Below are 13656 nucleotides of genomic sequence, written 5' to 3'. Positions count from 1 at the left end.
GCTGTCTCAATGTCAGTGAGGACTATGCTTCCTGAAGTAAGCATGAGCAATGATGTCATAGTGAAGCAGCTCAAAGTGTCAATAGCTTGAGTGTTTGCTGCTGGCCACCCTCTATCATGGTGGCAGAGGGCACTCATAGTTCAGAGCCACTGGAGGCACTGCAAAGGGGTCATGCACCATCGGGTCCACCAGATACTAGGCAACCCCTGTGGTGTCTGACTGAAACTTGAAATTTTGTTGCCAACCTAAAGATGCTAGTAGGTTGGTATTGATACATGATACCACATAGCAACACAAAGAACCTAAAGAAACAATTGGCATACATTGTCATACTAAGAATCATTGTAAACAAGCATCATTTGAGCAAACGTATCCAAACATCATATTAGTGGACATAAATATGGGTTGTGTGCACCCTTCACCTCTATGATGGCTTGAAGTCTTTGAGGGACATTTTCAATGACATGTCTGAATATCTGCTGAGAAATGGCGACCTATTCTTCCTCAAGAGTTGAGAGCAGAGAAGCTAGTGATGTATTTTGGAGTCTGGAGTGATGTCAACATTCTAGCTCATCACGAAGGTGTTCAGTTGTGCTCAGATCAGGACTCTAGGTAGGCCAGTTCATTTAGTGGACATTATTGTCCACAAAGCATTGCCTCACAGATGCTGCTTTATGGCAGGATACATTGTCAAGCTGATCAAACCAGTCATCATTTCCAAACTGATCATCTACTGTACAAAGTACAAAATCCCATAAAATGTATTCATATCCTTTAGGATCTTATGTTTACTTGAGCATGAAAAACACTCCCATTCTCCAACAATACCTCCTCCGTACCTCACTGTTGGCACTATATATGATGGCTGTTAATGTTTTCCAGACGTCCGCTAAACCTGACACCTTCCATGGCATTGCTACATAGTATAGGATGATTCACTACCCCCAAATTACTCGTTGTCAGTCATCCATTGACGACTGACATTTCTCTTTACACCACTTCAAATGTCACTTGGCACTGACAACAGAAGTGTGTGGCTTATGGAAAGCTACTCAAGTACTGTGCCTCATTATTTTTAAATCATTATGCACAGCCATTGTGCAAGCTGGACTGCTGGTAGCATTTTGGATCTACAGTGATTCCTTGTGACAATTTCATATGATATTTTACTCACACTGTCCATAATTATTAATAGTCCTGTCCATCAGTATATGGGGTTTGCATCATCTTGGTTTAGCTGTTTTTGTTCCTTCGTATGTCAAGAACCACTACAAGAACAGTGGACTTGGGCAGCTGTACAAGGATTGGAATCTATCTGATGAAGTTATTACTCAGGTGACATTCAGTGATAGTCTACATTTGAAGTAACTGAGCTCTCCTTTCTGTCTTACTCTAGTGTTCTGCTCCTCTTCTTATAACACAGTACTCACTGCCTTCTTCCAAATGGGTAGGACCACCTCTCGTGATATCTGATGGTCAATTCCACATTACATAAAGTTGTCTGAATACTTTATATCAAATACTGTATGCTGTGTGTTCTTTGAGGTACTGCTTGGAATATTTTATTAATTCTTCTATCATTTTTTGTGACTACTTGTCATTATTTTGCCCTAGGCTACTGGAAATTGTTTCACCATTGCCATAATGTGCAAAAATCATTGCTCTTGGATCAGGATTTTAAGATGGGGTACAAACTCTCAATGTTTTTATATCAGGAGACTTCAGCATCTTCAGATGCACTGGAGTGTTGGACAGGAACCACGTTATAGAATTTGTGGCAGTATTGTTAGAGGCACTTTCCTTTAGCAAGATGAATTGTTTCCACCTACATCTATGCTCCACAAACAACAACAAGGTGCATGGTGGAGAGTATTTCATGTTTTACTGATTCCATTCCTACATAAACTGCTGGGACTATTAAAACTGTGTTTGAGACAGAGATACCTCTGTTGGAGACATGCAAGTAAATACACAGCTTTACCCAGTAGTTGCATTTCTAGGAAGCATTAGTTAACACTGATAGTACATTGATTTGTATTACTTCAATTCAAAATTTGTTGATAAGGTTTACTAGATTCTCAATAATTTCCTTGTTTCCAGTAACCATGATGTGGGAGTGGTGTTGGGATCGATATGTATACACGACAATATTCCAAAAATTACAATTTTTTTATTGTCAGCACAAAAACATGCATTGAAAACAAAACCCAATCAAGAATAGAACTCCTGTTAAAATTTTATTACTACAATGTGTAAGAACCCAAAACTGTAAAATTATTAAAACAATATAAGAGCAAAAATTTTATATAACAGATCAAACGGCATGAACAGAATTAAAGAAATGGCCTTAAGGTGGTAAATGTATAACATATCCATTTCTTTAAAAAAATCAGCAGTAACAAAAATACTCTCATGTAATCTGAATTTCTAACTAGTATTTACACTATCTGAAATTCAAATCAGCATAACACAAAGTGTGCTAGAACACTCGTTCAAATGAGGGGGCCAAGTGAGGTATACAAAAATCAAATCAAGCAATAAAACAGTAACTTATAATTACTCTGTATCACCCACAGCAATGGCCACCCAAGGTAACACAAAGTATCTTAAATGCCAATTAAAATGAATACCAAGTGTTTGTACCAACATCATTCCCTTTGATTAGACACAGCATAACCCAGTGCAGCTTGGTACAATAACAACTTCTTGTGGGAGTAACACCTGCAACCAACATCTTCAGTTCCTATTTTGGATGTATTACAGTAGCTTATTTCCTATTGCCACATGTCTGCTCTTCTCATCAGTGTTTTCTAAATGTTCCTTTCCTCGTTTATTGTGCAGAGAGCCAACTCATTCCTTATTTTATTGGTCCATTTATTTTTAAACATCCTTCTATAGTATCAAATTTTCTTTTCTTTACAAATTTTGCACAGCCCATGTTTCACTTACATTCAAGTCTGTGCTGCAAATGTACATTCCCAGAAATGTGTTGCTCAAATTAAAGCTGTAGTCTTACACTAACAGACTACTTTTGGCAAGGATGACTTCTGTAGCTGTACTAGTTTGCTTTGTATGTTGGCCTTCCTCTTTTCCATGATACATTATTTTGCTTACTAAGTTGTATAATTCTTCGCCTGCTCTGCTTCGTGATTCTCATTTCCGTTACTTCTCATTTCTTTCATCTTTCTTAAATTTAATCTCAGTCCACAGTTTGTGCTCATTAGACTATTCATTACAATTCAACATGTCCTGAATTCATTTTCTGTGAGAATGACAATGTTGCCAGAGAATCTTATCACTAATAACCTGATTTCTGATCCCACTCACAAACCTTACTTTCATTTCTGTCATTGTTTTTTTCTTTAGATAGAAGATAGAAGAGTAGAGATGAAAGACTATATCAGAGTTCTAGTCCAGCCCTTCATGGTCTTAAATCTGTAATAAGTACAATTACTGATGTTTGTGCATGGATTCAAAAATTCTTGATTGCTGTTAAGGTAGAGGCCACCTTTGCTGATGGTGTTGATGTTTTTGTCGGCAGGTATGGAGCAGCAGCAGATGGTGGACACATGCCACCACTCATCACTGAGTAACTCGATTCCTAACAGCAGTGTGCTAAGGAAGGTGGCCAGCCCCACAGTAGATAAGAGTATGATTGAGCAGAGGGTCAGGCGGCCACGCTTTGTGCCAGAGAACCTTGATTTCCAGATCTACCAGAAGTTCAAAGGTAAGATCAACTCCCCAGTTGCACCACATACTGATGATAATGGAAAGAGGAACACCTTGAAGGAGCAGTCAAATATTTATCAAATTTTATTCACATAGCTGGTATAACTTTGATTCCATTTGAAACTTACGTCAGTCATCTATATCGGTATCAGTGTGACCTCCCATGCATATGAATACTCTTCTATTCATTTCAGAATGTCATACTGAGAAATTTATTGCTGTGTCTGAAATACATGCTTATCCACTCATGAAGATTACTGGTTGGAGGTTGTTGTGATACTGCCTTGTGGTTATAAATTAAAGTCCAGCTATTCATGGAGGTCCAGTGTGATCTGCAGTTATTGTATGACAATGAAACTCAGTAGATATGCTGGTGGAGAAATGTGGAAATGATTAGTGCTGAAAAAAAAGTTAAAATTTTGGTCTGGTGCAAATCTGACACTTTACAACATACCATCAATGTTTCTGGTGCTCTTATTGAACAAATTGTATAAGTGATAGTTAATAATATCATTGTGATGCCTTTCTCACTTGTTTCAACTTTTCGGCCCACATCCTGTTCCTAATCCATTCCATATTGATACATTTCTAGATGTCTTTCTTGCATGTGCAGGACCAGTTAGCCAAAATTTGAACAAATTTTTTTCATTGTGAATCAGTTCCACATTAATGCATTACAATATCTACAAAGTTTTGCTGCCACACTATAATTACAGCCCACATTTGGGATCTGTGAATAGCTGCAGTTTAATTATAATCACCCATTATGTCTTTGCATGATTCAACTGGAACTTTCCATATATCCTATTCATGAAAGGTATGAGAACAGGTTTCACCATCCTACCCATATACTGGTGAGCAAATAAATCCTGCAGCTATTTACAGTAGCCCACCAGGGGCCTCATGATTCTTTCAGGAGTTTGTAGGTGGCATGCATGGGACCTAGAGCTTTTACGGACAATTCTTCCTTCCCTGGCTGCATTTCCTTCACCCTGCCCTCCCTCCCTATCCCCAATTCTTCCTCCTTGTCCCCTCCTTCCCCTCCCTTGGTGTTCCGATTTATATCGACCTGGCTATTCACCTGGTTTCTTGTATTTTCATGTTTCTTTCATCTTTTTTGGCATTTAGGTCCCTGCTTGAGATTTGATGGCCACTTCTAAATTTTCCATTTTTAGTGTGAACCATTTGGGGAAGAACTCCCCCCCCCCCCTAGTGTCTACAGTGTGGATTGCTCTCCTCCCTCCCTTCCTTCCTCTCTCCCTTCCCCACTGTATAGCTTCCCTCTATCCTGCTAGATCACCAGATGTGTAGTCAGTCTGTGTGGTGGGCTGTTGCGTACCCATCTTTCTGAGCCACCTGACAACACAGGGATCACATTACTGATACCTGAACTGTTCCCTCCCCATGTATGCGAAGGGGTGGTTGCTTGTCTTCTTGGAGCATCGGAACTCCCAGCAATGGCAGCCATGCTAGATGACCCTTGTTGTAGCTGGGTGGCACCCAAGGGGAGAGCCCCTGATCGGAGTGGTATCAGGGAGGATCTTTAGCAGATGAAGCATATCAAGCTGCAGAAATCTGGCAGTTCTCAAATGGCAGTCTCTTCGAATGATGAAGGATCATTGAATACTACTTTGTATCACCTAGCAGCTTTCCCTTTCCTGGCCACAGCATGGGAGGAGGACCAGCCTCACTGTCTTGAGACAGTCTGCTACGTGACAGATCCTCTGTGAGGTAATGTGGACACTCACTCCATGAGTGAAGCCCCTGTGTTTCGCCACCTGTCTGTGTGTCAGTTTCCATTATTGCCACTGCCCTCATTTGCCACATTGCCTGGCTTACAAGAGACAAAAGAATATCCAAGAGTAAAGTCCCTGGATCATCTGCCTTACACTGAGGCTCGCCAGAAGTATGAGATACTCCATCTAATGTCACTATTTTCCACTTTTGCCTCTGTTAAAATCTTTCCCCTCTTATCTCTTTCTTACCACAGACCCATCCCCCCCTCTCCCATCCTCCTCCCCCTCCCCTGCAGTTCCCACAACCTCCAGTCCAGGAGCCGCTCTCTATCCCTGGCTGAAGAAGTGCCCACCTACTTCAGCACCTGCCAGTTATTGGGCCCCCTCCCAGCAAGCCTTTCCCCAATGTCTCTCAGGCTGGAAGGCTCCTACCACCACTCAGTCACAAGAAGCACCATCTGTGCCTGGACTCTCTCCACATGATCATCCAGTGAAATTGAAATGGACAGTATCGTCACCTACCGGAAATACAAAGTCTCGTCGTCTCCTATTCTGCATTCTGTCTTGTTCTTCAAGAAATGCATTTCCATGATAATAACTCTCCAACACTTCATGGTTATCAGGTGTTCTGTCAGAACTGTGCCTGCCCTGGGGTAGCAACTGGCAAGGTCTGCACTTTGGTTCATTTCTATCTCATTATTGACTGGATCTCTCTACGTACCAACTTGGAAGCAATAGTGGTTTGAGTGCAAATGACTCAGGCAATCATCATTTGTAACGTTTCCTTCCCTCCAGGTAGGCCACTCTCTTCATTGAACTGACTGCCTTAATCCAGCAACTCCTGCACCTGTTTCTCTTCCTCGGGAACTTCAATGCCCACCACCTACTGTGGGGAGTGTCACTTCACTGGTTAGGGATCACCGAATTGACCAGCTTATTACTGACCTCAGTTTGTGACTCCTCAGTGATGGTTCCCCTACACACTTCAGTGTCGCTCATGGGACCTTTTCCGCTACCGATCTCATGGTCTCCTCCCCTGCTCTCGTGGGTTCCCTACATTGATCATCCCATGATGACCTTGGTGACAGCGCCAGTTGGCCTTTACATACATCTGCTGTGCACTTCAACAACTTTCTCTCGAATTTCACTGGTGCAATCATGCAAGGCATCTCTGCCACTATTCTTCATTCTGCTGACACTGCTGTCCCCCTATAAGGAGGTCCTTCTTATCGCCAACCAGTACCGTGGTGGACCAAGGATGTTGCAGTTCCTGCCCAGGACCTCTGATAGGTGATGCAGCAATTTAAGTGACACCCTTCAGAGACCAACCTCCTTGAGTAAAAAGGTGTGTTGTTTCGTTCCTGGAGACCATCACATTTTAGTTACCCTCCACGACTGAGGTTTCCATTGTCCAATTCAGATTTTTATCCACGAGTTTTTATCTCAGCAGCTCTTCCAGGTTTGATTTGTCACTTCACTCAGCACTCTTCAGATTCAGGAGAATGGTATTCCTCAGGGTTCCGTGCTAACAGCACTCTCTTCTTCATAGCGCTCAATGGGCTAGTAATCTCTGCTGGGCCTCTGGTTACCCCAGTATTGTATGTCTACAATTTTTGCATCTGTGCTGGGCCTCTGGTTACCCCAGTATTGTGTGTTGACAATTTTTGCATCTGCTGCAGCTCCTACTCAGTAGGGCTTCAAGGTGCCATTGGATGGGCCTCTGCGTGGGCCACCTCCCATGGATTCCAGTTTTCTCTCTGCAAAACGTGTGTTGTGTTTTTTTTTTCACCTCAATCTTTAACTTTATTTAAATGACCATCTCCTTGATGTTGTAGCAACGTCCTGTTTCTTTGGCCTTATTTTTGATAAAAAGCTTGCATGGCTACCCCACGCCTCCTGCCGGCCGAAGTGACCGAGCAGTTCTAGGTGCTACAGGCGGGAGCCGCACGACCGCTACGGTCGCAGGTTCGAATCCTGCCTTGGGCATGGATGTGTGTGATGTCCTTAGGTTAGTTAGGTTTAAGTAGTTCCAAGTTCTAGGGGACTGATGACCTTAGAATTGAAGTCCCATAGTGCTCAGACCCATTTGAACCCTCCACCTCCTGGCCCACACATCTTGGCATGCAGACAGTACTACTCTTCTCCATCTTTACCATACTTTAGTCTTTTCCAGATTAGATAATGGTAGTGCGGCTCATGGCTCAATGGCTCCTTCAACTTTGCAGCTGCTTGACCCTTTCACTGTGGTGGGGCACTTCATGCTGTTGGTGCCTTTTGCACTAATCGCATTGACAATCTCCTCACAGGAGAGTGGATTCCCTCTCTACAAATATGATGTAGCAAACTCCTGGTTCCTTATGCAATTGCCATTTGCCAATTCCCTGACCATCCGGTGTTCTCTGTCCTCTTTGCCAACAAGTGACGTCTCCCACCTGACATCTCCCCATGGGTGCGATCCCTCTGTCAGAATCTCCACCTCCACTCATTGTAATGCACCGTGTGTCTTTCCTTCTATATCCCCCCACCGACCCCCACTCCCTTCCCCGTGAGTGGTGCCTAGACCATATAAAAGGACCAATGTATTCCAGGGTCCTAAGATCTCTGTTGCCTCTCTGGTTTTCCAGCGTGTTGTATGTGCCATCCTTGCAGAGTTCCACAGTGCTACCATCTTCTACACTGATGGTTCTAAGACGATCAGTAAGGTGGGATACAGTTTCACATCTCCTGCTGGTTTTGAAAACCATTTATTGCTGGGATCATATAATGTGTTTATGGCAGAGCTTCTAGCCATTCAGAGCCTTTCATTTTTTTTTATCAGGCCTCCCTCCACAGTGTTTTAATTTGTTCAGACTCAATAAGTAACTTGCAGACTATCAACTGATGATGATCTCGCAACCCTTTGGTATTTGCTACCCATGACCTCTCCACCACCTTCTCAGTTGTCTTTCTCTGGGTGCCAACTCAAGTGGGCATCCCAGGAAATGAACTGTCAGACCATTTGGGTAGAGAAGTGGATACTTAGCCCCCCATCCCCTTTCACAATTCTGGCTGTAGGTGTGTGGATCGGCATCACACCCCCACCCCCCACTCGCCCTAGGGGTCCAGGGGTAAGAATAGGCCCAAGGTATTCCTGCCTATTGTAAGAGGTGACTAAAAGGGGTTTCACATGTTATGCCTTATGTGATGGTCTCCTGTAGGGTTTGACCTACATTATTCAAAATATTCTCGAAGAGGGAGCCAACTGGGGAAGGGCATCTTACATGGTGCATCATGTTCGTCATTCATTGAGATCTTTAGCCCTCTTTCTTGTCATCGCATTGCAGTCCTGCTCATTCTCCATCTCTTGGGTGAGGACACCTTCCTGGGTGCATTTTCCACCATGCACTACACGGAGTTGCTTTCTGTGTCTGACTTCTTTGCACCTGATATCCAGCACAGTAGCCAGTCTGTTGTGGTGGGGACACCATGTACCCTGTTGGTTGTAGCCCCCTGACCACACAGGGATCACTCTGCTGATGTCTGCACCATTAACTCCCCTCGTATGCGAAGGGATAGATGCCCATCCCCCTGGGGCATCAGGACTCCCAGCAATGGCCATCCTGCCAAGTGGCCTTTGCTGTGGCTGGATGGTGCCTGTGGGGAAGGCCCCTTGTTGGAGTGGGTAGATGACATGTGATGAAGTGTAATACATCATCTCTTGCTGGTGGAGAAACACGCAGAAGTATGACCCCAAATAATTCCCCTTCCTGACCACACCATGGGTGGAACGTCAGGCTAAGGATGGCAGCGGATCTTTTTCACCCCGGTACCTTATATGTTAGAGAGCTGATGGGAAATGTTTCATGATGATGAAGCCTCAGTTGTTTGTTGAGCATTTAAAGGACAAGTTTGGGGTGGTGGAGGGATTGTCCAAAATGAAATCTGGATCAGTCTTGATTGAAAAAGCATCCTCTGCCCAGTCATGGGCGTCAATCACTTGTGACCAGGTGGGGGATGTTTCTGTAACCAGCATGCCCCATTAGAGCTTAAATATGGTCCAGGGTACCATATTTCACATGGACCTTCTGTAGCAGTCTGAGGACGAGCTGCATGCCAATTTAGAGTGGTGAGGTGTTAATTTGTTCCAGCTTGCCCATCGCGGTCCGAGGGATAATCAGGTTGCCACCAGTGCCTTCATCTTGGCCTTTGAGCATGACACATTATCCGAGAAGGTCAAGGTGATGGTCTACCACTGTCATGTCAAGCCATATATCCTCCCCTGATGCAGTGATTTAAGTGCTGGAAGTTCAGCTATATGTCTTTCCACTGTACTTCCAGCATCACATGTCGAGATAGTGGGTGTCCATCACACCCCAATACTCCATGTGCCCCGCCTCCTATCTTTGTCAACTACAGAGAGCACCATTCTTCTTGCTTGACAGACCACAGGATCTCCAGAAAGAAAGGAAAATCATGGAGGAGTAAAAGACCCTGGACAGACTGAACGCCTACATGTATGACATCTTATGCTGCCGCTACAACAGTTCCGGCACCATCAGCTCTGCCAACACCAGTCACCTCTCAGAGCCAAAAAGGAGACCCCTAAGACCAGGGTGATTGTGGTGGCACCCACACCACCGCTACCTACAAGCTCTGTATCTGAGGATGGAGTAGAGATTCTGGCATTCGCTGAGGTCCTAGATCTCGCCAGACCCTTCGACACTGTGGATGTAGACTGATAAGGCAAAAAGTTGGTGGCAGCAGATAAGCCTGCGGTGTAAACTGCATGTTTGAATGTTCCATGCCTTCCTAGTCTCACCATGACATCATCCTCCAGTGGAATTGCAGCGGTTTTTTCCACCATCTGGCTGAGCTACAGCAAGTTTTACACCTGCTTTCTGCATTGCACTCCAGGTAACCTGGTTCTCGGCAGTGTGGACCCCTACCCTCTATGGCTAGAAGGGATGTAACAGGAACCAGAGTGACTTTAATAGAGTGTCAGGTGAAGTTTGCGTTTATGTCCTAAGCTCAGTCTCTAGTGACACTGTGCTCTTCAAACCCCTCTTGAAGTTGTGACTGTCAGAATAAGGATGATGCAGGAAATAACTGTCTACAATGTATATCTTCCTCCAGATGGTGCAGTACCCCTGAATGTATTAGCTGCACTGATTGATCAACTCCATAAACTTTCCTTACCTTAGGGAGATTCTAACGGCCATAACCCCTTGTGGGGTAGCATCGTGCTTACTGGCCAAGTCAGAAATGTTGAAACTTTACTGTGTCAGTTTGACCTCTGCCTCTTAAATACTGGGGCTGCCACACATTTCAGTGTGGCTCATGGTAGTTACTCGGCCATTGATTTATCAGTCTGCAGCCCATGACTACTTCCACCTATCCACTGGAGAGCACATGATGACCTGTGTGGTAGTGACCACTTCCCCATCTTCCTGTCACTGCCCCAGCCTAAGGCCCATGGACGCTTACCCAGATGGGCTTTAGACAAGGCGGACAGGGAAATTTTCACCTCTGATGTCACTGTTGAATCTCCTCCACACCGTAACATCGATGTGATGGTTGATCAGGTGACTACAACAATTGTTTCTGCGGCAAAAACTGTAATCCCTAACTCTTTATGGTGCTCTCGCCATAAGGCAGTCGGTTGGTGGTTGCCGGAAATCGCTGAGGCAATTACAGAGCTTCAGCGAGCTCCACAGTGACACAAACTACACAATTCCCTGGAGCACCTCATAGCCTTTAAACAACTCTGTGCCCATGTTTGCTACCTTATCAAATAATGGAAGGAGGAGTGTTGGGAGAGATACGTCTCGATCATTGGGTGCCGTACATCACCTTCCAAAGTCTGAGCAAAGATCAAACATATTTTTGGGTACCAGACCGCAACAGTGTTACCATAAATGGTGTGTTATCTATCAACTCAAATGCGATTGCCGAGCTCTGTGCCGAGCAATCCCCCCCCCCCCCTCCACCCCCCAGCCTCTGACACTCTCAAACGGTGGCTGGAAGGGAGAGTCCTCGCATTCACTACACGCCACAGTGAATCCTATAACTCCCCATTAACAGAGTGGGAGCTCCTTAGTGCCCATGCACATTGCCCCGACACAGCTCCTGGGCCTGATCAGATCAACAGCCAGATGATTAAACATATCTCATGTGACTACAAGTGACATCTTCTCATCATCATCAACCAGATCTGGTGCGATGGTGTCTTTCCATTGCTATGGGGGGATAGCACCCGGTAAGAACCCGCTTGATGTGGATAGCTATCGGCCCATCAGCCTCACCAACATTCTTTGTAAGCTGCTGGAACTTGTGGTGTGTCGGTGGTTGGGTTGGGTCCTGGAAGCATGTGGCCTACTGCTTCCGTGTCAGGGCATCCTCTGCCAGGGTCACTCTACCACTGATAATGTTGTGTCCCTTGAGTCTGTCATCCAAACAGCCTTTTCCAGACATCAATACCTGGTTGCCATCTTTTTTGACTTACAAATAGCATACAACATGACCTGGAGACATCATATCCTTGCTACATTGTATGAGTCCCGCTCCCAGTTTTTATCCAAAACTTCCTTTAGCTCCGTACTTTCTGTTTCAAAGTTGGTGCCTCTCATAGTTCCATCCACATCCATATCAAGAAGAATGGAGTCCCACAGGGCTCTGTATTGAGTGTATTTCTATTTTTAGTGGGCATTAATGGTCTAGCAGCAGCTGTCGGACCCTCCATGTCACCTTCTCTCTATGCAGATGACTTCTGCATTTCGTTCAGTCGCTCCAGTACTGGTCTTGCTGAGCCATCCACAAGGCACAGTCATGGCCTCTAGCCCATGGCTTCCAGTTTTCCTCCATGAAGACATGTGTCGTGCATTTCTGTCAGCGTCGTACCATTAGTCCGTACCAGCACTTTACCTTAATGGCGATCCACTCACTGTTGTGGAGACACATCAATTCTTAGGTCTGGTTTTAGATGCTAGTTTACTTGGTTTCCTCATCTTCGTCACCTTAAATGGAAGTTTTGGCAGCACCTCAATGCCCTCAGCTGCCTGAGCAACACGAACTGGGATGCAGATTGCTCCACGCTGCTGCAGCTCTATAGATAGAGGTCTACGCAGATAAGAAAAGTGCAACCCGAATCCACACCGCATCCGCAAGGTCCTAATCTGCATGCGCAGCAACTAATCAGCATCTGCAATTTCCTTATCCGCATCTGCATATATTTAAGTTTTGAATGAGTAATTAATAGTAAGAGACAGTAGTACTTAGAATTATGGTATGTAATGGCATAGTTATTGTTAGGGTGCCATTTCTGTGACAACTTAACTACTTTTCACTCCTTAAACCACAGGAAATGCTCTATACCTACTCTAAAGCAGACCATTCCAAACAGGAAAGCATTGGCACTCCAGAGCACACAAAGTAGCGACTCGGATCTCGTGAGACTGGAAACACTATTTAAAAAAATAAAATTCAATGTAATAATATTAAATGATGAAAATAGGTAGATAGAAACAATTATATTTCGCTGCTCTTGTGCCAGGGCAGCTAAAGATGACGATGGTTTTAAACTGTTACTAGGACATTGCTTCATTTACCGGCAGCTTTTTTGTACTCACTGCTTGGATGTGTCAAATTTTGAAGCTATTCATGTCAGCTGATGATTATATTATAGCTTACACATTGAGTCCTGATCATTTCCAGGTGGAAATATTTATAGTATTAGGCCTACACTGCAAAATGCTGGCACACCTCTGAAAAAGTTAAACTGCCAGCAATAATTGACATTGTCTGGAAGAAATAACTCGTCTTGCAAAGAGTGACAACAAAATCAATGGTTATAGAAATTAGGAGTCCATTTAGCTTTAGCTAAAAATATGACTGAAATCGAATTGAGACCTAGCAATAAATGAAATGTCTGTTTCATTCTCAACTAAACAAAGTTTTTCACACCTTAAAACATCCTCAACATTGGTCTAAATTACTAAGACAAAATTTGCAGTAGATTTCACAGTTAATACTTTCAATGTTAAAAAATAATTTTTTTAGAATTTAATGGAACGTCAAATGATTTCCAGATGCCTGTATAAAAACCACTGTCCCATAACGTCAAATGTTAGGCACTGTTCCCTGTTAAGCAATACCGAGTTACCGTTAAAATGGTCAATTCTGTCATGAATTTCAGCCCTTATCTTTACTAATTGGC

The 13656-nt window shown here is 44.0% G+C and overlaps 1 protein-coding gene across 1 annotated transcript in view; it reads left to right on the top strand.

Moving 5' to 3' along the window:
• LOC126278800 (formin-like) overlaps nucleotides 1-13656 on the top strand; it is a 246586-nt gene that overhangs the window by 47340 nt on the left and 185590 nt on the right. Inside the window, exon 2 of the mRNA XM_049979073.1 lies at nucleotides 3542-3727. Within this exon, the coding sequence (XP_049835030.1) occupies nucleotides 3542-3727 (186 nt within the window). The remainder of the gene's footprint in view (nucleotides 1-3541; nucleotides 3728-13656) is intronic.

The sequence above is a fragment of the Schistocerca gregaria genome, chromosome 6 (assembly GCF_023897955.1).
Source record: "Schistocerca gregaria isolate iqSchGreg1 chromosome 6, iqSchGreg1.2, whole genome shotgun sequence".
NCBI lineage: Eukaryota > Metazoa > Arthropoda > Insecta > Orthoptera > Acrididae > Schistocerca > Schistocerca gregaria.
This window is presented reverse-complemented; position numbering and strand designations above follow the sequence as displayed.